Source organism: Camelus dromedarius, chromosome 20 (genome assembly GCF_036321535.1).
Source record: "Camelus dromedarius isolate mCamDro1 chromosome 20, mCamDro1.pat, whole genome shotgun sequence".
NCBI classification, from domain to species: domain Eukaryota; kingdom Metazoa; phylum Chordata; class Mammalia; order Artiodactyla; family Camelidae; genus Camelus; species Camelus dromedarius.
The window spans coordinates 34900775-34916553 of NC_087455.1; the positions used below are offsets into that span (position 1 = coordinate 34900775).

At 39.4% G+C, this 15779-nt stretch overlaps 1 protein-coding gene across 3 annotated transcripts in view; it reads right to left on the reverse strand.

Moving 5' to 3' along the window:
• Positions 1–15779, reverse strand: part of TMEM67 (transmembrane protein 67) — a 51936-nt gene that overhangs the window by 19312 nt on the left and 16845 nt on the right. For 2 of the 3 annotated variants that reach the window (XM_064476962.1, XM_031439318.2), the window contains exons 8-21: positions 15361–15515; positions 15146–15254; positions 14209–14295; positions 13835–13900; positions 11957–12113; positions 11256–11379; positions 9861–9966; positions 6955–7011; positions 5838–5936; positions 3971–4069; positions 3633–3719; positions 2538–2637; positions 2304–2443; positions 757–897 (exon numbers count right to left, since the gene is read on the reverse strand). In XM_064476962.1, coding sequence (XP_064333032.1) covers positions 757–897; positions 2304–2443; positions 2538–2637; positions 3633–3719; positions 3971–4069; positions 5838–5936; positions 6955–7011; positions 9861–9966; positions 11256–11379; positions 11957–12113; positions 13835–13900; positions 14209–14295; positions 15146–15254; positions 15361–15515 — 1527 coding nt within the window. The remainder of the gene's footprint in view (positions 1–756; positions 898–2303; positions 2444–2537; positions 2638–3632; positions 3720–3970; positions 4070–5837; positions 5937–6954; positions 7012–9860; positions 9967–11255; positions 11380–11956; positions 12114–13834; positions 13901–14208; positions 14296–15145; positions 15255–15360; positions 15516–15779) is intronic. The other variant, XM_031439320.2, reaches the window with a different exon arrangement.

Here is a 15779-nt window from a genome sequence, read left to right on the forward strand (position 1 = left end):
ACTCATGGGAGTGTCTGTAAACAAGAGAAAGAAAATAGAAATGCAGATACTAGAGCTAAGCGCTTTAGCTGTTGCTTCTTTCTTTTCTTCCTTTCATTCTTTTTTTTAAACCTTAATAAGATAAGGGAAGCAAGCATAGAAAAGATCCTCTGCTAAAGCCATGGGACCTGAGAAGATATATTTTAGTTTCAGGTATTTCAATAAATATTTCCAAAAAAAATTCCAGAAGGAGTAACTGGCAATTTGAGTGAGATTTGATGATACATAAATAAATGTAAGTAAGTTGCATTTCAAAAAAGAAAAAAATATCAAGGGTGGCTTAGCAATTCCTAGCGTTACATATAAACTAAACAAGGAGCCCTTCCCATGACAGGAAAGCTGCAGACTCTGAGAGACCCTTCAGGCCCCACTGCTGATAAGAAATGAACTCTGGAATCAAATTCCAGTTCTGCCATTTTCTCACTGCATGAGTTTAGGCAAATATTTAACCTTTCTGTGCCTCAGCGTAAAATGAGGACACTAAAAGAATCTCCGGGGGCTACTATAAACATTAAGTAAGTTGTAACACAATTCTTTAACACAGAGCCTAGACTGTAACACTACATAAGAATTAGCTATTAGCTAGTATTATTGTTGCTCTTGTTACCTTCTTTATGCTACAGAAATCAGGTTGTGGTCAATATCTGAGGATAACTGGCAGGTAAACAGAGTTGAAACACAGAGGGGTGACGCTGCTTAAGTACAACCTGTCATTACCTGCATAAGGGCAATGACTAGCCATGCAGCAGCAGACACCGCGTATCTCAGAATACGGCTGTAAGGGGCTATGTAGCTAGACTGGCTTCTGGAGAGACTGGAGGATGAGTCCATTAATGCTAAGTTCTTGAATCCCACAACCTGAAATAAAAAGAAAAAGAAACAATTTAAACAGACATGGATAAAGAAAACTCTAGTCTGAAAATGAAACACCACTCCCTACTCCTTACCTTGAAAAACTAAAACATATAAGTTTGTACAAATGGTAGAAAATCTAGATAAAAATAATCATCCAGTATTTTAACTGCAAAGCATTTAATACAAATATTTAGCTATTTCATTTGGTATTCTCTTCAATACGACTAAAGGCCAAATGCAACCTTATTATTACATATACTGACAAAGCTCAAAAATTCCTGTCAAAAGAATAAAGCTTTCTTCAGTAAACTACCAATGAATAACCAGCACTTCATCAGTTTTTAACATATGCCAAGCCCTGTGCAAAATACTTCTTATACTTTAAAACAGTATTTTCCAAAATGTCTTTTGAGGAAGATACATTCTTTGATAAAAGAAAGCCATGGTTAAATGAGTTTAGTCTGTGTATTACACGCACCTCCATGTCTTCCACCCTCGTAGAATAAAAGCTCTGGGAAGTTTTACGGCAAAGGAAGCCACACAACTTCACTGAATCAAGTGTTTTCCAAACTTAACCTGACTAAACAACTTTCTTCTCATGCAGCACCTTTTAAAGCTTTAAGCAGCTAATTCTTGAGAAAACCTGTTACTCATATAGTTTCTGTATTTCAGTCTCATATGCAGTACCGAATACTTCCTCTGATAATTCTACACAGACCCATGAAATAACTGTAAAGGGATCATCAGCATGTGCCCATTCAGTGTCTCTTGTCCAGCTGGCACCCCAGCTCTTGACACAGAGCACAGTTCACGGTAGGTGTTCAATGATAATTTGTTAGAAAATTCCAACCTTTTATTGGCGGGTCTAATACAGGAGTGAGAGTACGTATGAATCATGAGAGGGGGGTCCTTCCTGAAATACAGACACCTGGGCTCACCTCAGGGCCACCAAATCAAACCTAACCTCTAGGGGTGAGGTGCGGGGAGGCACAGGTATTTTGCAAAAGCTCCCCAGGGGAGTCTGCTACAAACCAGTGGTTTAAAAGCCACTCCTTACCTAGAGTAGTCAAATTCAAAGAGACAGAAAGTAGAATGGTGGTCGCCAGGGGCTGCGGAGAGGGGAGGAGAGGGACTTGCTGTTTAATGGGCACACAGTTTCAGTTTTGTAAGATGGAAAGAGTTCTGGGGATTGGCTGCACAACAATGGGAATGTACTTAACAGCGCTGAACTGCACGCTTCAAAATGGTTAAGATGGTAAATTTCATGGTATGTGTATTTTTTAACGGCTTGATAACCATATGTTAACTTTAAGAGAACTCTTCCACTGATATGAAAACTCAGCTGGAATTATGTTAAATGACCATGTAAGAGATACTCATAAGTTGCATACAATTACATCAGTTTATACCTCCAAAAAGAAGAGGACAGTAAGTACTTGAAAGAGTGGGTTAATCTTTCTCACAGTCTGAATTTCGTTCCATTCATTTGCTACAAAATATGTTCTCCATATGCTGACGGGAACGGTAGCATTCCGGACGCCACCCTCACCTGGTTGGGGAGACAAAGTGAGTAAAACAGTTTCACTTTCTCTGCTCTGCAAGGGTGGCAAAAAACTCTTGGTACAAATGGTTATTTGCATTACCTTCAACAGCTTTAAGAACCTTTCCTTTGGGCCGCTCCCAATCGATAAAGAATATGTCTATGGTAATCTGGGAGATGAGCTTATGCAAAAATTGCAGAGCCTGAGAATGACAAGCAAAACACCTGAAAGTATCTGCATCAAGCCTGCTTATGAAATCAACACTGATTCTTTAAGAAACAAACATACTGTGATCACAAGAATATATAACTTTCATAAGTGACAAAGGTGCACAGCATGAGGGGAGCACCAGAAGCTCATCGAGTAACATGGAATCATCACATTCACAGAAAGTTTACACACACATTAACCCGCCTTCCCTTCTGCCTTTCATCAAAATAGGGATACGAAAGGGGACGTACCACCTCCTCCTGACACTCTTGCATAAATGACTCTTCCTCAAGGTTCCCCAAAGCGTATTTCATTCTCTAGATCATGCAACTTCTTTATAAGTAAAGGCATTTTCAACTGTAATTTGCTTATACTAATTAAAGTTTTAAAATGCTCTCACTTTTTTCTCTATTTCTGGCACTGAGATTTCAGATTAAAAAAATATTTTTCATTTACAGAATATGTTTAAATGAAGGCATCTTCCTAGTAGGTGCATTATTGATCAAACAAAGGATAAAAATCTAAGTATGGGGTGATGCCTGTCTTCACGGAGCTCACAGATCAGTGGGAACAGCAGACCCTTAATAACCCCAACAAGTGGGATGAGATCTACCCCAGAGGCATGTAAAGAGCTTCCCGTCCACGCAGAGGACAACGAAGCAGGGGGCAGGGCTGCCACTGGACGAGGGGGAAAGGAACATGGAGGCAGAGGGAACAAATGCTAAGAGTTCAGCACTTTATCCACTTTAATTGGTGCCTTTTACTCTAAATTAACAGATTAAATTAAAAATTATTTAAGGTGGATTTTTAGAATGAAATGTCTCTCACAAATAACAGGAGACTTCCTAGTAAAATAGAATAATTCATGCATTCTTCCAAAATTGAACTAAATTGTACATCGAAGAATTTGAAAGCAATGTCATTTTAAAGACTTACACGTTTATTAGCAGGTCTTTTAAATTCAGTAACCTGTGCTCTGAAACTTACCTTCAGAGCAAAAGCACATCCCACAAAAGTAACAAAACGTTCTTCCTGGGCCGGCACTGGTAGCAAAACAGAGACAGACTTCTGTGCCTGTGATAAAAGTATGCCCTTAAATATGACAACACGAGGTGTTTACTAAACACAAGGTAAAACTGAAGGAAAGCATGAAAGAAGAAGGTGGTGATGCACTCAGTCAACACAGCACACTCAGAGAATGGCGAGCTTAGGACTTGCCTCAACGTTCTTGATCAGAAATACCGTCAATAAAAGCAGTTCCTTTATAAAGACCGCTGACCAGTCACTCAGGCATTGGCATCTAGGCTGACTCAGAAGTCACTTACTTTGAAGAAAATAAGCCAGTAAAGACCCGTCCCCACGGTGATGATAAAGAAAACATTGGCCAGGTCGCCAGCATAGTACACCAAGAACTTCACAACTGTCTGCAATTTAAAGAGAGAATTACAGCCGTTACAGACTCAGTCTATTTATACTTTTACTTTAAAAAACACTGTCTGCTCAGTTTCTCAGGCTTGAAGCCTTCGTTCACGTGCCCGTGGATCAGCAAGAAAGACCAGCTGCGGCCACTTCCCAGGTGTCTTTTGGGTTCTAACGTTTTGATTTATTCTCAACAGCCTGTCTTCTTCAACACTTTTCATCTTTCACCATCCAAGAAATTCAGAACTGCTTCCTGCTTCCTAATTCTCTTCTAGTCCGGACCCCTTCTCTTCAGGCTATCCTCCATACTACCACCAGAGCTGGCTCTCTAAGATGTAAATTAAACTGTGTCCCTCTCCTTCTTGAATGTGTAGTTGACTCCTCACTAAAGTATAGACTCCTGACCCACAAGGCCCCTCACAACCTAGACCAAAATTAAATTTTCAGCCTCATGTGCCAGTTCCAACCACTCACTCAATAATTAACCACTCCACACTTTCATCCCAAATGTTTTGGGGAATGAAATGGGCATTGTTTCATCAAATACTCTTCCCTTCTCTCTGGCAAACTCTCGTGAGCTCTGAGGGCAGAGACCACGCCTGCCTTTGCTCAGCAACACCCCCCCAACCCCTGCGCCTGGCAGAGGGCCCAGCGCTCGGGGAGCAGGCCCTCAGGGACTGTTTGTGAAGCGCAGATAACCCGCTTACAGTCCACTCCTCTGGGAAGCCTCTCCTGACTCTGCTGAACAGTGACTCGAGCCCTGCTCCTCTTGGCACACTGGCTTTGGAGTCAGGAAGACATTCCGGCCAAACAAGTTCATCACGTTGCCTTTCTCACGTTCTTAATCAGCTAAATAGAAATACCACCTAAGACTTAGTTGCTATAAAAATGAAATGAATAGGAAATTTTTTTAACCTCTGCCACAATTTCATCATGTATAAAGTGAGAGTGATAATAACACCTAATTTCACAGAGCTATTGTGAGGACTAAATGAATTTCACATGTAAAACTTAGAAAGCTTTTAAGCTTTTATCTAAATGACAGATAAAAATAAAAGAAAAACAAAAATATAAAAACAGATTAAACGAAGTGAAACTATGAAGTTAATAGAATAAAACATGGGAGAATATCTTTTTGATCTTGAGATAGGGGAGGCTTTCCCAAACAAGATCCTAAAAGCACACGCCGTAATAGGAAAACCTATTCAGATGTGACAGCATCAAAACCAAGAGTTTCTGTTAAACAAAGGAACACACAGATAAAATAATAGGTGGGTCACCCTCAGAGTGGAAACTTCAACGTCAAAAACCAAAAGGGGATTCGTATTGAGAAAATAAAAAGAACTCCTTTAAATAAATAAAATACAAAAAATTTGCTTAAATAAACAAGAAAAACTGGAAACTTAACAGAAAAGTGGGCAACGAATATAAACAGGAAGTTCACAGAAGGGGAAACACGATTAATAAAGCATAGGAAGAGTAATCAGAGAAATGAAAATTAAATCAACAGTCACACCACTCTTCCTACCAGATTGGCAAAAATGGAAAGGCTGGGAGGACAGCAAGCGCTGGCGAGGACGTGGGGAAACAAGACCAGCACTGCCGTGGTGCGGAATGGCCCACAGCAACGTGGGGGCGAGCACACCCCTCTCCTAGTTACACACCCCGGAGAACCCAAGGCAACTTTTTACTCACCCTCTGGTTGTGTCTTACTAGAAGAATATAAAACAATCAAAAGATAAAAATATACTTAAAAAATTCCTGAGATCATACCTGCAAATCAATCATGGGACTGCCAACGCGCCTCTTCCAACCCGCTGTCTTCAAAAGAGACGATAAAACCGCTAGTCCACCCAACACACCCAAAGCAATCTAAATGGAACAAAGAACATTTTGGAGTTTATGTTAATTTCCCTCATCAGTGTTCAAAGATACTGTAAACAGAAAGTAAGGAAATACTCAAAAAACGGTGGTGGAAGGTATGCTAAGAGGACATAGAAGCCAAACTGAAGGCGCTCCCAATGGCCAAATCTGGGAAAATTTGAGCAAGAAAGTAGATAGTAATGAATCAAAATTGCTAGGATAAATAAATATTCATGATTTAAATAAATAATTGAATAAATAAACCAATGTGGACAAAGGGATAGCTCCTCCGTACAGTTAACAAACGTAGAAGAAATGACAGAAGTACAAAATCACCCTCAGACAAATATCACCATAGTACTTTTTATCAGCAAGAATTATCAATGGATGCTTTCTAATTAGAGGGCAAAAGAATAACGAGAAGCAGGATGCATAATCTCAAGTAACTCCCCACAATAAACTTATTAATTATAAGTGGAAAAATACAGTGGACAACTCTGCACACACCATCTTAGCCACATGATCAAAGCTGACATCAGTGTCACTAAGTCATGCTGACACCAAGTATCTTCTGATACGAGTCACTGAGAAAGGGACCACATCTTTCCTGGGGCATTTGTGCTAAAACCACATCTAATCATGGGAAAATGCCAGATAACCCCAACTGAGGGCCAAAATACTAGAGTCAGAGTCAGTCATGAAAGACATAGAACGACTGAGGAAATGTCACAGATCTAAGGGGACCAGAAGCCATCTGCGACCCTGGACTGGGTCCTGAAACAGAAAAAGGACAGTGAAAACTCTGTAAAACCCAAAGAGTGTTCAGATTACTTCTAGGAGTACACAAGTATTAATTCCCTGATTATCATCACTGTTCTATGGTCATGTAAGATGTTCACGTTAGGGGAGGCTGGCTGACGGATATATGGCAAATCTTTTATTTCGACAACTTCCCTGTACATATAAAAATTTTTTTTAAAAAATTTAAAAATATACTGTAAATATTAACAGTTCAAAATAAACTCACATCTGTCTGGACGTGTGCTTCACCTTGATCCATTTCATATCTGACTGAGAAAGAAACCTGATATTTAAAAGAAAGCAAATTAGCCACACTGAAATTAAATAACACAAACCTACTTTTACTATAAGAATACATCTGTAGCTGGATTTTATGATAAATGCCATACTTTTAAATTATCAGTATTACTTGAGTTGACCTTTATTTATACATAAATGGATACACTTTGGGGAATTATTCATGTTGCTTTATTTTTAATTGTATTATTTATTTTATCTTGGCAAGGGACAGGTAATTAGGTTTATTTATGTTTAGAGGAGGTACTGGGGATTGAACCCGGGAGCTCATGCATGCTAAGCACGCGCTCTACCGTTTGAGCTATATGCCCTTACCCCTATTCATGTTGCTTTAAACGTCCCTTTTGAACACATATTAAAGGAGGAGGGGTTCATCAGGAGGTAGGTTAGGTTAGCTAGGTTAACAGCAGTCAAGCCAAACCAATCATACATTTTTTTCTGATAGGTTTCTGTAACTGAAGAATGTGACTGATATTATGCACCAAGAATTAGCAAATGGCTAAACAATCACACCTTAAGGAGGCAGATTAACAACAGTTTTAGGGACATGACTGTATTGAGACAGGAGGAAGAGAAACCAGTAAAGGGTTAAGAGAAGCAGGGGCATGAGACGTAGGAGAGGAAAGACACCTAAGTCTTCCCAAGGTCACAGAACAGGGGGTTTTAAGAAGGACGAGGTCAACAGTGTAGTCAAATGTTGTACAGCTCAACCCCTTGAATAACTCAGGGGTTTGGCGTGCTCAACCCCGGGCAGCTGAAAATCCAGACAGAACTTTACAGTTGGCTCCCTGCATCTGTGATTCAACCAACTTCGCACAGCGCTGCGGAATGTATTTAATTAAAAAATCCAGGTCTAGGCGGACCAGTGCTGCTCAAACCCGTGTTGTTCCAAAGTCAACTGGGTAAATGTCAAGTTAAAGAAATAAAGCCAGTGAATGCGGAATTCATTGCTAACTTCATGAAAGAGGTTTCCAGAGAAGCAAAATGGGAAAAGCCAGACTGCAAATGATGGAAGAGGAGATGGCTGGGAAGTCAAGGCAAGATGCAGGAGAGCAAGCGGAAGAGCTGGCAGAACTGAGGGGAGATTTTATTGTTTGGCTGTTTTCGCTGATTTTTAAGATGGGACAACCCACAGGGTGTTATAAGCAAAGGAAGGGGCCGGCAGAGAAGCTGCCCGAAGAGAGGGTTTGGGGGTGAGACAGGATATTGGAGAAGTACCATCAGTAAGTACAGGCTGAAGATTTGCTTAACAAAGGGTGAAGGGTCCTTATTTCTTAGAAATAAGAACAAGAGCCGGAAAAGATAAGGAACACAGGTCCTGAAGTATTAAAGGGAAATCTGAGGGAATTCATACTGGATGGTTTTGAGCTGCTCAGCACAATAGGAAAGGCAGGTTATTTGCGACTGGTAGAGAGCAGAGATAGAGCTGGATGCTTAAAATTAATATAGAACTTTTGCAATAGCTGCCATGAGAAATTAAGAAATGGTAAAAGAACTGTACATTCTGCAACTAGAATGAATTTGAGGTGGGCTTCATCTGTATAGTTTTATGATTCAACTCTTTTTCTATCATTTTCCAATTTGTCAAGACTTTTAGCTTAGAATATTTTGGACAAGAAAAATATTCAAAGAGAGCACCCAGAAGTGTTTTATATTAAAATAAATATACCCTTGGTTACTCAAGAACGATCATTCCAAGAATATTTAAACCAGGCAGTCTTCTGTTGTTACTAAGTGTGTTCCTGGATTTTCTTCTCTCGTTACAGAGGATACAAGTTCAGGCAACAGGAACTAACTTCAACATCAGATCAGGCAATACAAATGAGGATGTGAAATCTTTCAGGGAAGAGTTATGTTATGTGCCTATTTTCTGCTTAATGAAAGCCTGAATCCAACAGTAGCTGAGTACAAGTCCAAGGAGAATAGAGAGGCCAAAGCACTGGCTGAAGAACCAGAACAGCAAAATCCAGAAAAGTAAAACAGTAGAAATTAAAAGCTATTAGTGAGTCCTGGAGGTAAGTGAGGAACACTCACCCTGGCAATTCTCATGTTTCTGGGGAGGGAAGGGAGCAAGGAAAAAGCATAGGAGGATTAGTTCTGGTTTTATCTTAAGCCTCTCATTTACCCCTCCTCAAAGCAGGATGCTTCAGCTGCCTGGGGGGGCTGTCTGTAAATGGTTCAGCCTTTCCCAGGTTCATTCTCTTTGGTGTAGCCTGTTTTCAGCATGTATATGGTCCTGCTTCCATATACAGGCCCTTCCAGGCAGAGGAGGACTTCAGTTTCGTGGTTCAGTTTAGTTGAGTCGGGGAAACAGTCAGAAGACTAATTAGCTGCAGGTCCAAACCATGTTCTCTAGTTCCTTTAGCGCTCTTAGTTATAAAGCTTATAGTAATCTGCCTGTTGAAGTGTGTCTCCATCAAGTGGGCAAGGCGGGCGAGAAGACGGACACTCATGCCCATTTAGTTGGAGTTCCTGTTTAGTTGGGCAAGGAGACAAAAGCTTAACAGAAGGCAGATGACCACAGAGGAGGGGAACAGACACTGCATGACTCACTGCACCCCAGGGTCCTGAACAGGGATGCCCAGGCGCTGGTGACATTGTCTACTCCAACACTTCATTCTTGTTTTTTTACACTCATAATCCGTAAGAACTCACCTCTTACCATTGTTAGTAAAAAAAAAAAAAAAAAAAAAAAAAAAAAAATTAAGTCCTGACTACATAAAGTGCAGTGTTTATTTAAAACTTTAAAAAGGACTAATTGTCCTTTGACCATAACGCAAACTGTATCAGTATTATATGAACACACAGAGGGGCACTGATCAGGGCGGGACTCACCTCCACAGACTGGCTGGTGGGGTCTCTGACGTCAACGTCACTATAGGCAATGGTAATTAGGGGAGGGTAGATGTTTCCATTCTTTGTGTTGGGTACAAGGTGGATGCTGTTGAAAAGAAAATTCATTTCTAGTTATAAATACATCTAGGCCCTTAAACAGACATTAAACTCATCGTTTTTTTCTGAATTTGATATGGATAGTCTTGGTGATCCAGAACCAACCGGTTACTAAAAACCAGGGAAGGTCAGACATAAACCAATGGTAACAAGGCAGGCTATCTGAAGTGGTCAAAATTTTGTATTCAAATATACCCTTTGAGACAAATTAGAAACTTTTCTTTTTCTAGATCGTATGAAGTTTACAAATGAAGTCACTGAAGTAATGTGAACCACTTTTGGGGACTACTCAAAAGAGGTGTTACATGAAGCCTAGAGAAAGACAAATACTGCCTGATTTTCAAAAAAGGTGAATTCTTAACAAAATAAGACGTGCCATATCTAGTACTGCTTACAGCACATAGTGGGGTACATTTTGCTGAATTCAATGCATTAGTAATGTACACTTTGTCAACTCACAAAGGGCAAGTGCCAAGCCCAGTGGCCAGCATGGTTTCAGCAAGATCAGGTCAGGCCTGACTAGTTTCAATTTTGTTTTCACTAGGGTTAGATGCTACATTAGCAGACTGAGGGGATGCTGAAAACAGTACTGTTGGATTTCAGCAAGGTATGTGACAAGGCTTCTGTCTACTGCCTATCTCATAAGATTATTATGAAAATCAAAACGAAAAGACAGTGAAAAAATAACGTCTGTTTGAGCACCAGAAAGATGATGGTGTTGACTTGCATCAGTGTATTCAAGGGGCACATCATAAAATACTGGAGTGGGAACACCAATGAAGGTCTTAGAGACAGGATTCTCACACTGTAAAAGACACACAAGGGCTGCCGGGCCCTAAGGTAGGGTCATCAGTAAGTGTCCTGGAAGAGGGAGGCGTTGGTAACAGACGAGGGCCAACACGGAAGAGCAGCTGTTAAAGGCGAGGGAGCCAGAGGAGGCCTGCCTGCTGCGATGGCCTGGCAGGCTCTTTCTAACACACCCATTTCAGCCCAAGATCTCCCCCTTCCATCTCCACCGTTCTAATTCAGTAGGTCTAGAGTCGGGCCTAAATGTGAATTTTGGCAAAACTCCTCAAGCTCTTCTGACATAACTCTCCCCTCAGCTCCTCCCCTCTAGTAACATACACCAACCTACACGGACAGTTAAGGACACATTGTGTATCGGCCCAGTTCGGGGGCTCTTACTGTTTTCATCTGATAATTACTAGCAAACGCTTTTACTACAACATTTTCCCACATACTCCAAGCCTCATTTGGTACACCTGGACGTCTGTTTACCTCAGTGATATTTGGGTAGCAACTCGAACTAATCTTGGCTGACTTTCTAAGTCATTTTCTCGTCCACTTAGTGTGTCCACCAAGAAAATGCGCCGAGTCAGAAGCCACTTGCCAGAGCTACTGTCTTTTATCATTAAAAAAAAAAAAAAAAAAAAGATGACATTTAAAAAAATACCTTCAATTGTTCAAGATGGCTCTCAAGAGGTTTACTGAACAAATTTAAAACATAAAATTAGTACATTTTGTTTTAGGTAAAATGGTTGCAAAAACAGCTACTGCTGTAAGAAATCCCTGGCAACAGCCCTCCCCACCTCACTTGAATGTCTTCTGATTGTTTGGACTGATCAGTTTGGAAGGATTTTCCCGGCAAATTATCTAAATAAACAGGATTTTACAAGAAACAACAAAAATAATAAAAGATGCTAATTTGTCCAAAAAGCAGCTCAAGAACAGCTTTAAGAAGCCCCGATTTGACAGTTCTACTAATTTTTCTCACAATACACTTTTAGCAATCATACAATTTCTTAACAATAAGTCTGACACATTCAGCAAAAATTTCTAAATATGCCAGCAACCTTACTGTTTTACTTTTTGGCATGCTATATAAAACCTTATAACCTATGGCTTATTAAATTATTATGTTGGTTGACTTATTTATTAGTTTCACCTCAGAGCAAGTGTAGTGTGAATGGATGTCTTACCTTGGTTCACAAATATTTTATTGTGCTGAAGGTTTAAGTTTAACACAGGCACGGCCCAAATATATCGGTGCTGATTTTCATCAGTATATTCAAGGTACACATCATAAAATATAGGGGTGGGAAAGTCAGTTAAGAGCTTAGAGACAGGAATCTCACACTGAAAAATAAATAAATAAATAAATAAATAAATAAATAAATAAATAAATAAATAAATAAATAAATAAATAAATAAATAAAAAGTATCCCAATTGAAAATGTAAAGATTTAAGAGTGTTTTTAATTATAAAATATCTTCAAGCTATCTTGTTTATATACATTTCCATGTGCCTTTCAAAACATGCATACTATAAATATGATCTGTTTATAAGAGAAAAAAAACCCAGCAGTAAAGAACCGCTTGGGTCTCGTCCTGCAACCCAGCTGGAGAGGGGATGCATTCATTCTCAACAGTAAGTACAACACAGTGAAGAGGTTTAAAAACGCTTACCCTACAGGCTGAGGCCCTAATTCTTCCTCGTGGGGTGCAGCGCCGTTTATGATTTCGCTCCCCTTAGCAGAGCTGGGCTTGTCTCCTACTGCGTCCTGCCCGTCTCTAGCCCTTTCACACTCACCTGCTTGCAGTCTGTAAACATGCTCTGCTACTGCATCTGTCTCTCTGACACTCCAAATGTTGCTTCTGCCTGACCTTCCCCTTCGCCACTGTGCTTGCCTGGCAAACTCACGTTCACTGTACAAGCCCAGGTATCACTCTGTGAAGCCCTTCTGTGTTCCCCCACGAGCTGCTGATGCCCCTTCTTTGTACCAACATGGCACCTTGTTCACACCTACAGAGCAACACATCACATTCTTTGCAATCTTTTGTGTTATATGGTTGTTTTCTCTACTAGGCTGTGAACTATTTGAGAGGCAACCAGAGGAAAAACTATGGTTTTTAAGCCTAATTGAACATTTACTTGATGCAAGACCTTGAGTAAGTTATGTAATCTTACTGAGCACCATTTTTTAATCTGTAAAACACAAATAATATGTATTTCACATAAGTTATTTCACAGATCAGATGAGATAAAAATGATAAAATGCTGAGCACACGGCAGTGGACATTTAACAAGTGCTGATTCTCCTGGCCCAAGATAGACACACAATAATATTTTTTTAAATAATGTATAAGACAATTCTGATAATAAAAGAAAATTCACATTCATGATAGAAAATTTGGAAAAAAAAAAAAAAAGAAAATGCATGCAATCCCACTAGCCAGAGATACACACTGTTACAAATGTTTATCTTCTTCCAATCTGTTTTCCATGATGGTCTTTTTCATTGTGGTTTTAACAAAACTGGGATCACAGAAAAATTTGTTCTGTGGTGTGTGTACATGCATTTTATCAAGAAGTATTTTTGTAGACTAGCGAATTTCTTTCAAATGTTTAATGACTCATAGTATTCCTTTGTACCATACTATAGTTTTAATATGCCTTAACGAAGGAAGGAAGGTCAGGGAGAGAGGGAGGGAAGTATGGAGGGAGAGAAAAAGAAGCATTTTAATTTGTTACTGGAGGGTAGAGGGAGCAGGTAGTAAAGGCACTTTACTAGTCACTAAAAATAAAGTAATATTTTTACCTTATTCTAAAATGCTCAGAGGTAGACATTATTTTTAAGATCTATATGCCTAGAAGCAAACAGTTGATTATAATATTTAAGACTCTATAGATGACAAGGTACTTTTTTCATGCTGATTAAATTAATAAGAATTCTATCAGTGAAATTATTCATTACTACAAAAGATTTCCAGTTGCAAAAATTCAAAGGTTATTCCAATTATTGCTGATGTGAAAAATGAGGCTAAAATACAGACTGTCTAAAATAGCTCAGACTTACACTCTGTTGATAGGTTGTTCCAAAAGAATACGCAGCATTGAGTCTGGTCTCTGTGTCGGGACAAAGCTACGGCAAAAGAGCACAACCGGTAAGGATCTCACACATGTCTTCTTTGCTCATAGTCAAGCGTTCTCAACACCCAACACGGACACATGCTGTTTATAATACTTCTTTAATGTATCAAGGGTATGAAAAGTTAAGGGAGCATCTTTAAGTCATAACAGTTTTAAGAAATTCTAACTTAAAGCACAAAAAGAAAACAACTCTAGCAAGCGACTGATGCTCTATTCAAGCGATGATCTAGTCTTGGCCTCACCTCTGCCTCAGTCAAAGGTAAGGCAAGCTAGTCATTCTCTAGTTAGAACCATACTCACCTGCAAAACACCTCCTTCTAAAGTTTGCCACTTGAGAAAGTTTCCTCTTACATCATAGGAGGCAGCAACAAACTTCAGTTTTGTGTTCTGATGAAAGGAAAGCAAGAATGAAGCGATCCCACATGCTGAGAGTCTACCAACACTTTAATGTACTCTATAGAATAGTCTATAACAACCTTCAGAGGACAGACCTCCAGAGTGTACAGCTAGTCTACCACAATGTTTTCCTTGTTGACTGACCTTTCTTTTTCTGGAGATCATATACTGAATTCAACTAACTCTACTTGGTAGCAAAATTAATCTAAGTATCTCTCAGATTAAACACACCTAACTAAATGGACTGGATTTTTGCACAAAAGCTATTATTTCAGAATTGAGAGGCAGTGCTAGTGACATAACCTCCTCTCAAACCTGGCTACTGTGGGTGCGTGTGGACGGGGCTGAGCAGGGGAGAGAATAATCTATTCTTTCATTGTAAAATGGCAAAAAGTTGAAGGTCAGAATTTGGACCTGTGAAGTCCTGAGGAAAGGCACAGAATCCCAGCCAGTCTTTGGAAGCCCTTCTTAAAAATGCAGGGACTGCTCTGCATCCGCTGATGGGAACCAGCCCTCCCAGCCCCACAAGTGTACTACTTGCTGCCACAGCCAGAACCCAGAGGTTTCCGCGTACTCAGGTACGACAGCTAACCTCTATGGTGTTCAGTTCCTCAGCAGCTGATTTAATTTGGTAATTAAAAAATTTAAAAACCAGTAATTATGACTAGTAACATTCTTGTTAGCTTTTTAATTAAAAAAAATCTTTTTGATTTACAATGTTGTGCTAACTTCCGGTGTAAGAACAAAGTGATTCAGTTATACATATATATATATATTCGTGTTATGCTTTAAAATTATAAATCATAATGTAGTTTTCTTTCGGTAATATAGTGACTTGTACCTGGTTTTGCCCTTTAAAACTGAAATTTGTAGGAAGAGGTGTAGTACTGAGTACTTGAGGTGCTAATCCCAGCTGGTCTCCATAGAACAGCCATGGAAGATTCTGTCTCCTATAAACAATTACGATTGTTTAATAATAGTGAACAGTTCTTATTTGTGAAAGTAATTGCACTGAATTAGGTCAAAATGACGGTTCTGTAGTTAGACTATCCTTACCAAAATGAAAAAGAATGAACAGTGCGCAGTCCAGCAGTGTTTTCAAAGATAAACTGAAACAGTCGACACGCATCAAAAGTGGAAGACTCGTAAGAATTCATGTTCATCACACACATATTTCCGAGAGCTTGGCAAGATGTTAGGTTGGCATAAACCTACATGAGAACAATGGCAAAGAAACAGAACGTGGACTTTAATACCCTAAGCAAAAGGTGATAGAAAAATGATGCTTGGTTTTAACTTGACCTATTCTATGAATTCTCTTTGGGGGTATTCCTGTGCTCTAATTTAAATAGAAAAGCACTTTCCACATGTGTATGATTTTAATTGTAAATTTTATGTGAGAATATAAAGACAAACAATTGAAAGAAGACTAAAAACCTACAGCATGACTTTAAAAAAACAATTAAGTGGAATAA